Source organism: Lissotriton helveticus, chromosome 5_1 (assembly GCF_964261635.1).
Source record: "Lissotriton helveticus chromosome 5_1, aLisHel1.1, whole genome shotgun sequence".
Taxonomy (NCBI): domain Eukaryota; kingdom Metazoa; phylum Chordata; class Amphibia; order Caudata; family Salamandridae; genus Lissotriton; species Lissotriton helveticus.
Window position 1 is genome coordinate 90640679 of NC_136065.1, and position 18747 is coordinate 90659425.

At 51.6% G+C, this 18747-nt stretch overlaps 1 protein-coding gene across 1 annotated transcript in view; it reads right to left on the reverse strand.

Annotated features, from left to right (window-relative positions):
* Positions 1-815: 815 nt before the first annotated feature.
* Positions 816-18747, reverse strand: part of LOC144752399 (E3 ubiquitin-protein ligase TRIM39-like) — a 103696-nt gene continuing 85764 nt past the window's right edge. Inside the window, exon 6 of the mRNA XM_078640330.1 lies at positions 816-2099. Within this exon, the coding sequence (XP_078496456.1) occupies positions 1591-2099 (509 nt within the window). The 3' untranslated portion in view covers positions 816-1590. The remainder of the gene's footprint in view (positions 2100-18747) is intronic.

Below are 18747 nucleotides of genomic sequence, written 5' to 3' on the forward strand. Positions count from 1 at the left end.
GACAAATGCAAGCCATTCACCAAACAAACCAAAGCAAATTTGAAAGACAACCAAGGAACCAATGAAAAGCGATGGGCGTGGTGAACATCCATACACCAGATTACAGCATGTTGAGTGGGGCGCACGCGCGGCCTTGGCTCGACCTAAACAACTCACAGGGTTGTTCAAATTAAATAAAATGCACTGGTGCAGGAGGAAGGAAAACAAGTTTACAAAGATAGAAAGGTATTTTTATCCACCTTATTTAAAAAACGAATGCACATGGCAAATCAAGCAACGTACATGTCAGCTGGGAAACAGGAAAATAAACCGGATAATCTTAAATCATTTGATTAAGAGAATTCCTCGTTTCCAGGCCAGCTCCAGATTCCTGGCAGTCCTTTCCCACGGTATTCTGGGAGCAGGAGAGCGGCAGATCTTGTAAGCTGCTGTCTCTGATTGCGTCAAAGCTAGCGATATGAAACCAAAATCCTCCTAACGTCTGACCCGCCTGGAATGACCTACAAAGTAAGACAGGCGGCTGACAAAGACTAATGAAAACCAAAGCAATGAGAGTGACGAGGAAGCCAGCCAATGGTAAGCAATGGGTGGGCCCTAGCCTTTTTAGATTTTTTTTCTCATAAAGAATAGATCTAGTAGTGACAGAACATGCGGCAAGACCGAACAATTATAGTATTATCGTCATATCATGATAATTCAGGTAAAAATTCACTAAAATAAAGAACATATAAAACACAATTTATAACCAATAAATATTACACTGGGATAAAATCGTAAGACTTTTTTTTTTTACTTTTAATAATTGCATTTTATTATTTACAAGTAGCAAAGAGATGAACCAAACAGTACACTTCACGGGTGCCTGGTGCTGTTCGGAGTGTAAATTTCACAAACAAATGACATGACTGCATCATTCAGATGAACTTTATGTAATTCCCAACCGTCTTAAAATAAATTGTGCTCTGATCTTCGCTGCTGCAACTTGACCCCAACCTAACTCTCTCAACACCGCCCCGCCCTTCTCTGGACTCTCGCGGTCTCTCACCTTGGAAACAAACTTTTGGGGGTGCTGTGCAGATGGCTGGGACAGAGGAGCCCTTTAAAGCTTAAATAAACATCCTAACAACTTGGCCTCTTCTAAGAGACTTATCCCCAAAAGGAGTGTTTTATTACTTTAAACCTCTGCATGTGTTCCTGGTTACATTTTTATCACTGCGGTGAGGTGGTGGAGGGTGGGGTGCAGCAACTACACCAGCCTCAGCTATGCTGCTGAGTGTGTGTGCGCGTGGGGTGCAGTGCCTACACCAGTCTCAGTGTTGCTACAAGGGATGTGTGTGGGGGTAGGCATAGCTCCTACGCACCAGCCTCAGCTCTGCTGATGTGCGAGTGTTTGTGTGTGTGTGGGGGGGGGGTGCAGTGCCTACACCAGCCTCAGTCCTGCTACAGGGTACGTGTGGGAGGAGGAGACATAACTCATACACCAGCCTTAGTTCTGCTGCTGCTGGGTGTTGGCGGGTTGAGGCTGCAGCACCTACACAAGCCTCAGCTCTGCTGGTGTGTTTGGAGGGGGGAGAGGGAAGAGTGCAGCCTCTATACCATCCTAAGCTCTGCTCCCCAGAGATAAAAGAATGGGAAGAGCCTCTGTGTGAAGGGGGTCTGCAGGAAGGTGTAGAGAAGCTCCATGGAGTCAGCATTGTACAGGGACAGCCGCCCCCCCTCGTAGTCCAGATACACTCCCAGCTTCAGGGGCTTCTGAAGTGGGAACAGAGGGGTCTGAGGGGAGGTGAGAGCCTTGTAGTCACCATGACATCCCTCCAAAGCCCAGACTCCCCCCTCAGGTGACCATGTGATCACTCCCTTCCTGTTCACAGACTCTGCAGCGACCCCCACCTCCCATTCTTCCCCCTCCTGCAGCAGCTGCACCTCCCAGTAATGTTTGCCGGAGGTGAACCCCTGGCTACCCAGCACACAGCTGAATTTGGTGAATCTCTTGGGGGTGTCCGGCATGGTCGGTGCTGTATCCGTGTCTCTCACACGTCTCCGCATCTCAGACAGGACGAGCTCAGAATGAGCTGTGTCAGGATCTAGAGTTACCATCACTGCAGAAAAGAGATTCATAATTAGAGATTACATGATACAAATATACTCTAAAACATTGTTTATTCTTTAATATAAGTTTCATATAAATAATGTAACCCTAAACTGAAAGGAGAAGCACAGTCCCATACAGAATATTTTTAGGGCTCGGGCTCTGCGTACACTGCGCAGCAGTGTCGCGCAGCGAGAGCCCTATTCCGGGCGTTTTGAAAATGGACCTTGAAATTCCACATAGCTCGTGCGTGTGGATTTTCCAAGGTCCATTTTCAGTGGCCTTCGCGTGCGTGCTGTTTTGTAACAGAACACGCAATAGGCCATAGGTGGTCGCGTAGCTCCGCCTATGGCCTATTGGTGTTGGTTACGCGCACCAGAGGCCATATGTTTTGAATTATCGTGGCTCGACAGCCGCGATAATTCAAAACATATACTTGCAGTGGCGCGCCCACCACTGCGGGATTTTTTTCCCACTGTGTTTTGAAGCTAATACACCGAAGCGAGATGGGGTGATTCCGAAAAGTAGGCTTTGAGAGGATTAAGTTGGAAACGTGGCCTGTCTCCGCAAAGCGTCGTAGAATTGGTTCCCAATCAATAGGCAGGCATTAGCGAGAATGCGCTTAATTAATTCAATAACATAGCTGCACGCAGGAGACGGCCCGGGAAAGGGAACGCACCCCGGTGGTTTTCATCAAAACAAATAGCATAATTCACTTAAATGCCACTTGCTGGGGGTTATTGATGTGAGGCAATGAACTGATTGGCGCCTGTTTCTTTGCCTTTACCCTCTTTCGGAGTGAATTGATCATTCTCACGGCCAGCTGGAGAGCTGCTGCTGCTGACGGCGAGGCTGTGCTGCCTACAGCTTGGCTCCAGGCACAGGCTGAAGCAGGCAGGTAGCAGACAGAGCGGTGGAGAGTGAAAGACGCAGACAGGGAAGCTTGCGACCCACGCGGGGGACAGGGTGAGGGCAAAAGCCGGGGAAGAGGGGAAAGTTCTTCAAGGAATCGGCGCTCTTCTTTAGGTAGGATTTTTGCCACGAAATCGGGCGTTTTAAACTAATTGCCTTGTTTCTTTTGAATATGGCCGTCCCAGCTTTGAGACCATTTCCCAGCGTTACCAGACGCGCAGCAGCTAGGTGCTGTGTGATTTTTGGAAGAGTGGTGCACTGCTAACTTGTGCCTGCTCTTACAGGCGACGCATGGGAGGTATTCGCTGGCTAAGACAAAGCTGCAGCGACCTTTGACCCTGTCCTCAGGCAGGTCGCTCCTCCACGGTACTCCTGTGACGCCTGCCCCCGCTGATTCTGTCGCCTCGCTCTTGCCGCTGCCTGTGACTCTTGCGTGAGTCGTTTGCCTCCTCTGGTTTCTTTTGTTCCCGGTTTGCACTTGTGTACCCGTTTTTTGGTACTGTTTTTTACCCCCACTGTTGTGCCCTCTGTGCCCCCTTTGCCCCGTTTTGCATTCTGTGTCCCTTCCCACCGCTGCGTCCCGGCGGCCCCGCCCCCCGCTGTCCCATTTGCTGCCCCGCCTCCCAGATTCTCCTCCCTCCCACAGCCCCTCATATGGAGGCAGCGCAGCGCCCACACAGCGGCCGTGCGCTGCGGGCACGGCGCTGGCACGCCAAAGGCAAGCCCGTCTGCGCCCATACGTGCCCAACGCCAGAACTCCTGGCCCACGCAGGAGCCAGGGCGCCCGACTGAGATACGACACCGCCACCCTCCACTCACTCAACACCGGACGACCACCCGCCTGCTACAGAGCCACCCCGAAGCGAACCCTTCACCTGCCAAGCCTGCAAATTCACCTGCCTCCCAACCTACATCCCGCCCGTCGAACCCAACAACAACAACAACAACCTCAAGTGCATCCTCCTCAACACCCGCTCCGTCCACAAACACGCCATCGAACTCTGGGACCTCCTCGACACAACAGCACCGTCCGTCGCTTTCCTCACGGAAACCTAGATGAACGCCTCCTCGGCCCCTGACATCGCCATAGCCATCCCGGATGGCTACAAGATCACCCGGAAGGACCGCGTCAACCAAACCGGAGGAGGAATCACCATCGTCTACAGGAACACCATCAGTGTCACGACCAACGCCGAAGACACACTCTCCACTGCCGAACACCTACACTTCCTGATCCGCACCGACCCCAAAACCACACTCCGAGGAACCCTCGTCTTCAGACCCCGGGCCCGCGCACACAATTCAGCGAAACCATCGCCGACTTCGTCAGCCCGCACGCACTAACCTCACCAGAATACATCCTCCTAGGGGACCAGAACTTCCACCTCGAGAACAACAACAACACCACCACCACCACATCCCTACTAACGACCTCGCCAACCTCGGACTCAAGCAACTGGTTAACACCCCCACCCACTGTGCCGGCCACACGCTGGACCCCGTCTTCTCCGCCAGCAACCACGTCTCCTTCAGCCACTCCACCGGACTGACCACAGCTGCATCCATTTCACCTACAAGAAGACTACACCACACCACCGCACGCTACAGTCACCACAGACCAGCTTACCACATCACTGAGCCAGAACCCACCAGCCTACACCTCTGACACCAACGACGCAGCTCACAATCTCGCACAGTGGATCACCAACTGTGCCGACAACCTCGCTCCACTGAAGAACCCCCCTGACAAGACCAGCAACAGGAAAACTACATGGTTCACCGACGTCCTCAAAGACTCAAAGAAATCATGCCGCACTCTCGAAAAAACCTGGAGCCACAAACGGACGACAGAAAACATGTCAGCCCTCAAAAACACCACTCGCGAACACCACCAGCTGATCCGCACCACCAAAAGGACATCAATCAAAGAGCGGCTGGACAACAACACCCACAACAGCAAGGAACTCTTCAGCATCGTAAAAGAGCTCTCCAACCCAAACGCCAGCAACAACGACATCACACCATCACAAGACCTCTGCAACTCCCTCGCCACGCTCTTCTACCGCAAGATCGCAAATATACACAACAGCTTTGACGCCCAGACTCCGTCTCGTCACCAAACCAACAACCCCCACCACCACCCTAAGCGACTGGACCCCCATCAGCACAGAAGACACCACCCACGTCATGAACACCATCCACTCCGGCTCTCCCTCTGACCCATGCCCCCACCACATCTACAACAAAGCAGACGGCATCATCGCACCCCACCTCTGGAACATCATAAACAACTCCTTCGCATCAGCCACCTTCCCAGAGAGCTGGAAGCACGCAGAGATCAACGCCCTTCTGAAAAAACCAACAGCTGACCCTAAAGACCTCAAGAACTTCCGCCCCATCTCTCTTCTTCCCTTCCCGGCGAAAGTCATCGAGAAGACGTCAATAAACAGCAGACTGCATTCCTCGAGGCAAACAATTCGCTCGACCATCCCAATCCGGATTTCGAGCCAACCACAGCACCGAGACAGCCCTCATCGCAGCCACCGACGACATCAGGACCCTGATGGACAATAGGGAGACAACCGCCCTCATCCTCCTAGACCTCTCAGCCGCCTTTGAAACCGCCTGCCACTGCACCCTAATAACCCGCCTCTATAACACTGGGATCCAAGGAAAAGCGCTGGACTGGATCACCTCGTTCCTCTCAAACAGAACCCAGAGAGTCCGCCTCCCGCCGTTCCGCTCCACGGCCACCAAGATCATCTGCGGCGTACCCCAAGGCTCCGCGCTCAGCCCAACCCTCTTCAATCAATCAACACAATTTGTATAGCGCGCTACTCACCCAGTGGGTGTCTCAAGGCGTTTGAGGAGGGGGGGGGGTCCGTTACTGCTCGAAAAGCCAGGTCTTGAGTTGTTTCCTGAAGGAGTGGTGGTCCTGGGTCAGCCGTAGGTGGATGGGGAGGGAGTTCCAGGTCTTGGCCGCCAGGTAGGAGAAGGATCTTCCTCCAGCGGTGGCTCTGCGGATGCGTGGTACGGTGGCGAGGGCGAGGCTGGCCGATCGTAGCTGGCGGGTGGGTGTGTAAAAAGTGAGGCGGCTGTTGAGGTACTTCGGGCCCATGTCGTGGAGAGCCTTGTGTGAGTGGGTGAGGAGTCTGAACGTGATCCTCTTGTTGACGGGGAGCCAGTGCAGGTCTCTCAGGTGGGTCGAGATGTGGCTGTGGCGAGGGATGTCCAGAATGAGTTGTGCGGAGGCGTTCTGTATGTGCTGGAGTCTTTTCTGTAGTTTGGCAGTGGTTCTGGCGTAGAGGGTGTTCCCGTAGTCCAATCGGCTGGTGACGAGTGCCTGGGTGACTGTGTTCCTGGTTTCCGTGGGGATCCATCGGAAGATCTTACGGAGCATGCGCAGGGTGTTGAAGCAAGATGATGACACGGCGTTGACTTGTCTGGTCATCGTGAGGGAGGAGTCCAGGATGAAGCCCAAGTTTCGTGCGTGGTCCGTTGGCTTGGGGGTGGTGCCAAGGGCAGGGGGCCACCAGGAGTCGTCCCAGGCGGAGGGCGATGATCCCAGGATGAGGAATTCCGTCTTGTCTGAGTTCAGTTTTAGGCGGCTGTTCTTTCATCCACTCGCCGACGTCTTTCATCCCTTCGTGTAGGCTGGCTCTGGCGGTGGCGGGGTCGTTGGTGAGGGAGAGGATCAGCTGGGTGTCGTCGGCGTAGGAGATGATGTTGAGGTTGTGTTGGCGTGCGATGGCTGCGAGGGCGCTCATGTAGACGTTGAAGAGGGTGGGGCTGAGTGAGGATCCTTGTGGTATGCCGCAGATGACTTCGGTGGCCTCGGATCTGAACGGGGGGAAGTGGACTCTCTGGGTTCTTCCAGCGAGGAACGAGATGATCCACTCCAGAGCCTTCCCTTTGATACCGATGTTGCTGAGGCGCTGTACTAGGGTGCGGTGGCAGACAGTATCGTACGCCGCAGATAGGTCCAGGAGGATGAGGGCCGCTGTTTCACCGTTGTCGAGCAGGGATCTGATGTCGTCGGTGGCTGCGATGAGGGCGGTCTCGGTGCTGTGGTTGGCTCGGAAGCCGGACTGCGAGGGGTCCGTTTGTCTCAAGGAAGGCGGCGAGCTGTCTGTTGACGGTCTTCTCGATGACTTTGGCAGGATAAGGGAGGAGCGAGATGGGGCGAAAGATCTTGAGGTCTGTGGGGTCTGCTGTTGGTTTCTTCAGGAGGGCACTGAGCTCGGCGTGCTTCCAGCTCTCCGGGAAGGTGGCGGTGTTGAAGGAGATGTTGATGATGTCCCGGAGTTGGGGTGTGATGATGGAGTCGGCCTTGTTGAAGACGTGGTAGGGGCAGCGGTCGGTTGGTGATCCGGAGTGGATGGTGTTCATCGTGCGGGTGGCGTCTTCGGTGCTGACCGGGGTCCAGTTGCAGAGGGTGGGGGTGGGGGGCGTTGGTTCGGTGGTTGGGTGCGTGGTCTGTGCGTCGAAGCTGTTGTGTATGTCGGCGATCTTGCGGTGGAAGAAGGTGGCGAGTGAGTCGCAGAGGTCTTGCGAGGGTGTGAAGTTGTTGTTTCCGGCGTTGGGGTTGGAGAACTCTTTGACGATGCTGAAGAGTTCCTTGCTGTTGTGGGTGTTGTTGTCCAGTCGTTCTTTGAATGTTGTCCTTTTGGTGGTGCGCATCAGCTGGTGGTGTTTGCGGGTGGCGTTCTTGAGTGCAGTCATGTTTTCTGTGGTCTGGTCGTGGCGCCAGGCTTTTTCGAGGGTGCGGCAGTTTTTCTTGGATGTTTTGAGTTTGTCGGTGTACCAGGAGGCTTTCTTGCTGCCGGGTCTGCTGGGAGGGTTCTTCAGTGGAGCGAGGTGGTCGGCGCAGTTGGTGAGCCACTGTGTGAAGGTGCAGGCTGCTTCGTTGGGGTCCGTTGCGCGGGCGGGAGGGTTCAGGCTGAGGGAGGTGGTGAGCTGGTCGACGGGGATCTTGGTCCAGCTCCTGCGATGAACCTGTTGGTGGTGGGTCGTGGTTCTTCTGAAGCTGAAGTGGACACAGCTGTGATCAGTCCAATGAAGTCCGGTGGACTGGCTGAAGGAGATGTGCTTGCTGGAGGAAAAGACGGGATCAAGCGTGTGGCCGGCGTAGTGGGTGGGGGTGTTCACCAGATGCTTGAGTCCGAGGTTGGCGAGGTTGTCCAGCAGGGTGGTGGTGTTGCAGTCCTTGGTGTTCTCCAGGTGGAAGTTGAGGTCTCCTAGGAGGATGTAGTCAGCGGAGGGGAGGGCGTGCGGACTGATGAAGTCTGCGATGTCTTCACTGAATTGGGTGCATGGTCCCGGGTGCCTGTAGATGAGGGTGCCTCTGAGGGTGGTCCTGGGGTCGGTGTGTATCTGGAAGTGGAGGTGCTCGGCGGTGTGAAGGTGTCGTTGGAGTCGGTCGAGATGCGGATGGTGTTCCTGTGGACGATGGCGATGCCTCCTACGGTTTGGTTGACGCGGTCTCTCCGGGTGATCTTGTATCCGTCCGGGATGGCTATGGCGATATCGGGCGCTGAGGAGGTGTTCATCCAGGTTTCCGTGAGGAAGGCGACGTCTGGTGATGTTGTGTCGAGCAGATTCCAAAGTTCGATGGCATGTCTTTGGACGAAGCGGGTGTTGAGCAGGATGCACTTGAGGTGGTTGTTGCTGGTGGCTGGTCTTTTGGGTGCGGTGCAGGTCTGGAGGCTGGTGAAATTGCAGGCTTGGCAGCTGAAGGGTCCGTGGGTGCGTTTCGGGGTGGCTCGGTAGCAGGCGGGGTTCCAGTCGGGTTTGAGTGCGTTGAGGGTGGCGGCGTCGTAGGTCCGTCGTGTGGGCTGGCATCGTCGGAGGCCAGGGGTCCTGGTGCTGTGCGCGGTCCAGGCACAGACGGGCTTGCCTTTGGCACGCCATCGCTGCGCGGGTTCCATTTAAGGCGAAGTGGGAGGGAGGAGCAGCTGGGAGCGGGGGGGCCAATGGGGTTGACAAAAATGAAAAGGGGCGGGGCCGCGAGGGAGCAGCGGCAGGAAGCGGAGGGGGGGAACACACTAGTTGAACAGTGACAGTACAAGGCGCAATAATCCTACTTACAAAAAAGAAGCACTAAACAGTAAATAACAGTAGAAATACAGAACAATGACAACTGAGCACAGAGGGGCAAAAAGCGGAAAAAACAGGCGAAATTAGCGAGCAGCAGCGAGGGGGCACCTGAGGTCAGGGATGGACCTGTGGCGCTAGGGGAGAGCCGCGCCTAAAGCTGGTGGGCAGCGCGGCGTGGGGGTGTCCATGATCTATATGAGCCCCCTCGCCGCCATCGCACGCAAACACAACCTCAACATCATCTCCTACGTCGACGACACCCAGCTAATACTCTCCCTCACCAAAGACCCAACCACAGCCAAAACCAACCTCCAGGAAGGAATGAAAGACGTAGCGGAATGGATGAAGCTCAGTCGGCTGAAACTGAACTCAGACAAGACGGCGGTCCTCATCCTCGGACAATCCCCATCCGCCTGGGACGACTCCTGCTGGCCCACAGCGCCGGGCACCGCACCGTCACCCAGGGACCACGCACGCAACCTGGGATTCATCCTGGCCTCCTCGCTCACGATGACCAAACAAGTCAAAGCCATCTCATCCTCCTGCTTCAAAACCCTGCGCATGCTCCGAAAGATCTTCCGGTGGATCCCCACAGAAACCAGACGGTCACGCAGGCCCTCGTCACCAGCCGACTGGACTACGGGAACGCCCTTTACGCAGGAACCACAGCCAAACTTCAGAAACGACTACAGCGCATACAGAACGCCTCCGCACGACTCATCCTCGACATCCCTCGCCACAGCCACATATCGGCCCACCTGAGAGACCTGCACTGGCTCCCCGTCAGCAAGAGGATCATGTTTAGGATCTTCACCCACGCACACAAAGCGCTCCACGACATGGGCCCCGAATACCTCAACAACCGCCTCTCATTCTACTCTCCTACCCGCCAGCTCCGGTCCGCCAACCTCGCCCTCGCAACCGTCCCACGGATCCACAGAGCCACCACCGGAGGAAGATCGTTCTCCTACCTGGCCCCCAAGACATGGAACTCCCTCCCCGCACACCTGCAACTGACCCAGGACCATCTCACCTTCAGGAAACACCTCAAGACCTGGCTATTCAAGCAGTAGCACCCTCTCCCTCCCCCTTCAGCACCTTGAGACCCTCGCGGGTGAGTAGCGCGCTCTATAAATGGATTGATTGATTGATTGTAACGAGGAAAGACCGGCTGCAGCCTGCGAACTACTCTGTCACCCTGGACAGCTAACAGGCGCCACCGCTAGCCCTGCTCACCCACCCTCCGGGAGGCGCGGGGCGGTGACACCGAGCCTGGAAAGCCGCTGAAGCCGGGGCAGTCTCGGAGCTCTGCCATTCCTCACGGCTTCCCGGGATTACAGCGCTGAGCAGGCGGGCTGCCTCCTCAGTGCCAATTCCTAATCGGCAGATAACAATAGCAGTTGGAGGGGCTGGCTTTCTTCAGAGCAGACTGGCAGGGACCCGCGCGCTAGATGCGAGTGCTTCATGTTTCCAGCTGCATCCGGCCAAGCTGCCAGCGCTGAGCTGGCCCACGTATGCTAAGGCAGGGTCCATATGGGAGACACCAGACCGTATGGCGTGCTACTACCTTGTCATCAGCTTAACGCATCTTAGTAATGGGCACTTCCGTGGCATTAAAGGAGTCTTCAGGGGACCTCTGCGGAAGAATGGCACTTCATTACCGGTAATGGCACAGTTGTTTTCCACTTAAACGCTCATGTGTGTATGTAAGGGCAGACATTACCGGCGGGTGTACTTGGCACATGTCACACTACACCCTGCACGTGAGCAGGGAAAGCTCGCTGCTACAAAGCCATTATTGGGCAATGTTTGTTTGTAGATGTCGATATTTGTGCAGTACAAGCTGTGTGATTCAAGCTACCCGTACTGTGAACATTTGTGCATGCATGGTATTTCTAAATGTGCGTGCATGTGGTTACACAGGTATTACTGATGTAAGTCTATTGTAGATTCTTGTGTATATCCAAGTACATGTATGGTAATATAGTGAAATTTGGGGCCACATTTGTGCCACCTTTCCACACCAAAAAGCAGTAAGATTTGCATTTCTCAGCGTTCACAAATGTGAATAAAGATGCACTACGCATCACAGCAATAATAAAGTTAAATGCACACGAAACCACGTAAATGTGGCCATGCCGTTTTATTTATTTATTTATTTTGAAAGTTTTATATAGCGCGAACAAGATCTTTGCAGATATCAGAGCGCTTTACAAAGCCGTGAATACCAACAGGAGAGTGAAATTAAACATAATAAGTGGGAAGGGTAGGTACGTGAGGGAGCAAATTAATACAGGTACATCAATAATATACATATTACAGATAAATGTGTGCATAGATAGTCAGTAACGTCAATAATACAGGTGGAATACATAGTCATAGAGTTCGAGCAGAATAAAACAGATCGGTGTAGAGTCTTTACAGATCCACGCTAATAGGTCAAGTGTATTTGGCCATAAAGATAGCTTTTACTTCTTTCTTAAAAAGTGTGGTGGAGGAGATGAGCCTGGTTTCAGGAGGGAGTGAGTTCCAAATCCTGGGTGCCATTCCTGAAAAAGAGCGTTTATAGGTTTTTTCCTTCCGGAATCTTTGAGGTTTTAACAAAAGATTGTTTGTGCCTCTAGTGTTTCTAGAGCCGCCAGAAATTGACAGTTTCTGAGTGAGGTATCGGGGAGAGCCCAGGTGTAGAGCCTTGTGTGTCATGCAGGCGATTTTCAGATGTATTCTGGCTTCAAAAGGCAACCAGTCCAGTGATTTCAAGTCAGGGGAGATATGAGAGTATTTTTTTGATCCAGTGATGAGTCTCGCTGCAGCGTTTAGAGAGGCTCTTAGGGGTGCAGTAGTAGTTAACGGGAGACCGCAGAGGGCGGTGCTGCCGTATTCAATTCGCGGGATTACTAGTGCTTGTACTGCAGTTTGGAAGTCTTTGGCTGGTAGGAAGGGTTTAAGTTTCCTCAGGGTATTGATTTGGAAGTTCGCTCCCTTAGTCGCCTTGCTGATATGATGCTGCATGTTGAGATTGGAGTCGAGAGTTATACCTAGGGATTTCGCTGAATCCACTATGGTGGGTTGGACATTGAGTGCAGTTAGCTGTTTAAGCCAGGTTTGAGTGGTAGAGATCTTCGCGGGAGGCGAGATCAACAGGAATTCTGTTTTCAGAGCATTGAGTTTGAGGTGATTGTCAGCAAGCCAGGATTGGGTGCTTCTGATCGTTGAGTTCAGGAGTAAGATGTCATTGGGGGATTGTATTTTAAGATATAGTTGAGTGTCATCTGCGTACATGTGAAAAAGTACATTGGATGCTTGTAGCAAGGTGGTGAGAGGTTCCATAACTAGGTTGAACAGAGTTGGTGATAGGGAGGATCCTTGGGGGACGCCTAACGAAACAGGTATTGGAGAGGACAACAGGTTGTTACTCTTGAATTTCTGCGACCTGTTGTGTAAAAAGGAGGTGAACCACTTGAGAACAGTCCCAGAAAGACCCATTCTTGTGTTCAAAAGATCGAGTAACTTTTCATGTTTAACAGTGTCGAATGCTGAAGAGAGATCAAGAAGGATGAGGAGGCAGGTATCACCCTGATCTAGGATTTGCAGGGCGTCGTCAATTATGTGAGTCATAGCCGTTTCAGTGCTGTGTCCTGCTCGGAAGCCTGATTGATGGGGGTTGAGGAGATCAAACCGATCAATGTGTTTAGTCAGTTGTAGTTGTGCGCATTTTTCCAATAATTTGGCGAGAGTGGGAATATTGGTAATGGGACGGTAGTTGTTTAGGTCGGATGGGTCGGCAGTAGGTTTCTTTAGCAAAGGTGTGACTTGTCCAACTTTGAGGGAGTCGGTGATGGTTCCTTCTTGGAGCGAGCTGTTGATAATTTTAGTCCAGAGTGGAAGGAGCATTGGGGTGAAATCTTTGACAGCGTTAGCAGGGAAGGGATCCGTGAGGTGATTGGAGGGTTTCAAGGTGCTGAGCAGTTTGCCTATTTCTTCTTCTGAGTAGGTTTCAAAGGTCGACCATGTTGCATTGTTTTTAGGTTCGGTGGGTGTTATGCAGTTGAGTGTGGTGTGGAGTCTTGCGTCAGTGCGGAGATCATTCTTTATGTTGTCAGTTTAATGGGTAAAGAAAGCGGCGAAGTCTTCACAGGCGGGTGCTTCGTGCAAGGTACTGAGAGGTTGGGGTTGTTCCTTGGATTGTGTTCGGATTAATTCAAACAGTTTTCTTGGGCGGTTTTTTGCTTGGTCAAGCTGGAGGCTGAAGAAGTTTGCTTTTGAGCGCTTTATTTTCCTGAAGTAGGCGTTTCTCTTTTTCTTCAGAGTTTTCAGGTGCAGTGCAGAGGGAGCTGATCTCCAGGTGCGCTCTGCCATTCGCATGGCTCGTCTATCTTCATTGAGACTCCCGTCGTACCATGGATTGGAGATTTTAGCGGAGACTCTTTTTAACTGCATGGGAGCAGCCTCATTAATTATTGAGGTCATGGTGTTGAGATAGTGGTCAGTCAGGGATTGGACATCTGTTGCGCCCATAGGCGGGAGTAGGAGGTCTCGGCTGTTCGGGGGTATGGAGAATGGGTTGAGTTTTTTCAGGTCTCTTTTCCAGACTTAAGGTCTGAAGGTTTGAGCCGAGTTGAGTTTGACTTTTTCGTTGATGTGGAATGTGACAATATGATGGTCTGACCAGTCACAGGGTTGGATAGACTCAAGTTGAGTAGCGTCCTCTTTGGCGATGATAAGGTCGAGGATAGAACCTTTCTCGTGAGTCGGGCTGTTGCATAATTGTGTGAGGTCCAGGGCGCTGAGGAAGCTTTTAAGACTATTTACCACCGCATCATTGGGATCGTTCCAATGGAGGTTGAAGTCACCAAGGTATATTTGGGTGAGCTGTCGTCCAGCGTTGGTTGAAATCATGTCCATGATTTGTTGGACGAAGATGAGGTTGTCTCTGGGTGGGTGGTATATGCCATGAAGAGAACATATTGGTTTGCCATCACTGATGATATCGAGGCAAATGTATTCGTAGGATGTTGGAGAGGGTAGGGAAGGCTCGGAGACTTTCAGAACAGAGAGGCTATTCCTGTATATGCATGCGATTCCGCCCCCTATCTTGCCAGACCTATCAAGCCTACTGATGAGGTAGTTGGGGGGAACCAGAATGTCCATAATAGGTGTAGAAGATTCGGTTAGCCAAGTTTCCGTCAGGATAATTAGGTCAAGGTCCAATGTTAGTATGAGGTCGGCGATGGCGGAGGAGTGTCTAGAAGCCGATCTGCAGTTTAGGAGGGTGCATTTGAGACGTGGTGTGTCCGGGGAGGAAGAGGGTATTAGGGAGAGGGGGACTTTTCTAAGGTTATTCGGGACGGAGATTCTGTTGTTTGGATTTGGGGGTCTGCGAGGATTTGAGTGTATCGTGGGAATGGGGAGGTGCGAGGCGGTTGTGGGGTTTATCGGAGCTGGGTCGTAGGAGCGGAGGAGGGAGAGAGTGTCGAGATCCGAAAGAGGGTTGCATGTGCGACGGGGGCGGTTGTTGCGATTGTGGGAAGGGATCGCGGTCCAGTGAGTGTGGCGGGTGCGGTTGTTGCGATTGTGGGTCTGGATCGTAGTCCTGTGTGAGGGACGTGGCTTAGGAGCGATGTCAGGACGGGAGAAGAGCAAGTTGAGAGGTGGGGTGGTGGTAAGTGAGGCGAGTCTAGGGGGTGCGGTGAGTCGCTCTTTGATGGTGTGCATGTCTTCTTTGATGGTGTGAATTTCTTCTTTGAGTTGTAGGAGGGAGGACATAATGTTTTCCAGCGTGGGATAAGTGTTAGTGCTGGGGGTGGAGGTCATGGGTGAGTGACTGACCTGTGGCCTATCATGCGAGTGGGGGGGAGGGTTGGTGTTCATGCGGGGCTCCGTGATGTCGTCGCTTGGGTTGGTTTTAGGGAGGAGAGAGGGTAAGGGGGCGATGGGAGTGAATGAAGAACGGAGGAAGTTGGTGGCGTGGAGGAGGGAATTCGTGGCAGGCGGAGAGAGCGGGGTGGAAGTGGAGTGTATGATGGTGGTGATGGGGGAGCCTGAAGGGTAGTGAAGGCTGAGAGTGGGGAGGGAGATGGGGTTGGAGTTAGAGAGGGTCCTGTCGTGGAGAGGGGGAGTTAAGATAGTAGATGTGGAGAACTCTGCATGGTTAGTTAGCGTGTGGGAGTGGGGGCTGAGAGTGGGGGGGGACAGAGGGTGGGATTTGTCGCTATGTGTGTCGAACTGGAGCTGAGCTAGGTTAGAGGCGTTGTGGGTGGGGTCTGTGATGTCAGGGGGGAGAGGATGAGTGGGAGTGTTTTGAGTGGGGGTCCCGGGTATGTAGGTGTGGGGGCGGCTGGTGTGAGGGCGGCTGGTGTATGAGGGGGAGAAGTTTGTGTCTGTGATTGAGGAATGTGGGGTGGTTATAGCAGGTGGGTGAGTGACTGGTGTGATGGGGGAAGTGAGGGGATGCATGTCGTTCTGGTGCTGAGCTGGGTTAGAAGGGTTGTCGGTGGGGGCTGTGAAGTCCGGGGTGATATTACTGGAGGGGATGTGAGTGGAGGTCCGCAGACTTCCACTCTTGGAGAGGTTCTCTTTGAAAGTGGGGAACAGGTTGTCTAGAAGTTCCAGGTTCCTATCTGATGATTGAATTAGGACAATCCCGTTATTGTAAATATTAATGGTGGTTCTGCCTAGGAAGAGTTGGGATGGTGTGATGGAGAGAGTTAAGCCATGAGCAGATTTCCTGGTGGTGGAGACAGTGAGTAAGGTGAGGAATGTTTTTCTCCATTGGGCTCTGCGAGTGGTGAGGAAGATGATATCGATGTTCATAGATCCATTGACCGGTGAGAAGTAGGTGTCAACAAAGGGGATTTCAGAGTGAGTTTTGTGACAGGTGTATAACCCTACAAGCAGTGCCACAGACATGATGGAAGATGGTAGCAGAGCACATGGCGCATCATTTATGTGCCCAAGAGTTCACACCATGTAACCTGCACGAGGTGCATGCCAAAGGTTCTTCAGCCTGGGTGCGAATTGCGGTGTTGCCATTTCCCTGCCATGTGGAACTTACGCAGACCTGCTTGAAGATCTTGTTATTGTAGCAGACGTTTTGCAATCATGAGGTGTTGCACATGAACACTGGAGTGTGGGTGTGTCTAGTGGAAATCAGAACTGCACAGCACACTGCACTGGATTACAAACTGCACTGGGTAGCATTCGTGTCTACTCCAGAAAAGTCTGCTAACTGTACACCGCACTGCAAAGTACACTGTGTTATAGAGCCCACAGCACTATACAGCTTATTTCACTAAACATTTAGCTGGACCACGCACTACACCAAACAGCACTACATAAGGAGGACATTCTACTGCGCAGTTCACTGGACGACACAGCACGTTACACTACACTAGAAACAACACTAAACATTGTAGTAGCCAACACACAGCTCTACACAGATCACTATCCTAGGCCAAAAACTACAATGAAACTCCACAGTACTAGACCGTGCACTATTAGACACTGCAGGGTAGTCTTACAGTTTAGTACTTGCGAAAGTGTGATAGACAGTACATTGTTCAAGTCCGTGCACAACTCTAGCAACTATACTGCAATAGACAGCACATTGTAGTGCCAAAAACATTGCCCATAACAGCTGATTTCACCCAAAATATATTGCACTGGCCCACACACTACACCAGCAGCATACTACACTACAAACACTGTAATGGACGGGACATTGTACCACTTAGTACACTTCCTCACACAGCACACTACATCACACCACACACTGCTGATCACCACACAGTGCCAGACAGCACAGTAAACTGGACAGAACACTGCAATAGACAGAACACAGTACTAGACAGGACACAGTACTAAACAGAGCACAGCACTACGCAACACTACACCAAACACTGTACTAGGCTGTAATGTACATGGTAATAGACAGTGCACTGTACTGTATGAAATGCTTCATTTGTGAGCTCATTGCACTAAACGATCCATTGTACTAGACTGTGCAGAGTCCTAGTGAGCACACACCATTGGACGGTACATTGTGCTGTGTGATACACTGCACCAGAAAGAACACTGTACTCGACAGTACCCTATCATAACAGACTGACCATGGACAGCACACTACACCACAGAGCAAACTGCACTAGACGGCACACATTTACATAGCATTGTAAACTAGACAGCACACAAGACTAAGCAGAACACTGTGCTAAGCAGGCATTACACACTACACTAGAGACACTGCACAAAACTGCAAGTTGCATAAGGCAGAAAACAGAACTAGGTAGCATTGCACTTCAGAATACAGTGCTACACAGCACTTATGTAATCAGCGCACTGCACTACAGCATGCCCTGAGCTCGAAAGAAAGTTCTTTGAACAGGGCAAGTATTGGCATCTACTGAGTACCTGCACTTCTTTAATGTAGAGAGCATTACAGAACTATATGCAAGTAAAGAGCAATTCACAAGGAATCAAAATAGGCGAGAGGTCACCAGAAAGCATAACATAAGATCAGCAAGTTTTTCTTAAATTGGAAAACATGATTAACCAGCCTTGAAGAGTTTAGGATCACAGCGCCCAAGCACGTCTTCCATTCCATTGTTAGCAGAGACGTGGTTCAGAAAATATGTAGTCAAAGGTATCTTTAGTCAAGAGTATACAGAGTCAGATAAGATGTCTTGGGAACAGAACAAACATATACACTCTCGAGGAGGGAAGGTTAAGGTTTCATCAACGCACTGTTAGGGTTACGATAAGGGGAACTGAGGAGGACATAAGTTTAAGGATGCAGGTGAAGTGATGTTTATGTGAAAGTATAGTATTAACTCGTATTATTCTGTGACTTATTGGTTTTTAAGATGATATGTATGAAAGTCAGCATTTTTGTGACTATATAAAGGGCTGCCTGCTCGCAGCTTTTTGAGGTCAGCTTTTTAGCTCTACAGAGATGCCTGATCTCCTGGATGTTGTGATGAAACCTACTTTTGGCTTGCCAATAAGGTCCGGTCTCTTTATTCCAGTGGTGGGATTCAAGAATTCCAAGGTTGTGACTCCTCCACCTGTGAAAGAATCCCCTAGTTGCCTTACGTGTACCAAAGACAAAACACACCAGTACTCACAAACAAGGGTGGGAGACTCAATTCTTAGGACAATTACACAAATGACATTACATTTAGATCCGGTCTCTCCCATGAGGTTAGAGACGAAGGGCGGGGTTCAGGGGACAATGGCGATCAGTCACTCATCTTATCAGCAACGTCACCCCTATTACAAAAAAGTGGCATAACAGGAAGGTAGTCAAGGAGCAGGTGCCTACCCCACAAAGTGGAGATGCAGGAGATAGAAGGTGGAATGATTATGTCTATAGGGCTGCATGTATGGCCTGATGACAAATACCATGAGGAAAATATGAGGACCCGAAAAAGACAGAAGATAATTTGCCACCTTGGCAGCGGGAGAAGGGAAGTGTTATAGTTCCACCAGAGAGCATTCAGGAATGGTTGTCACAACGTGAAGACAGAGAGATGTGAAGGACACAGGGAGACAAGAACATCGCAATATTATATCAGAACGAATCCAGGGAATATTTGGGCGGATGGTAGACAGAATAAAATCAATATAAAGACATCAAGGGCCAAATACTTTAA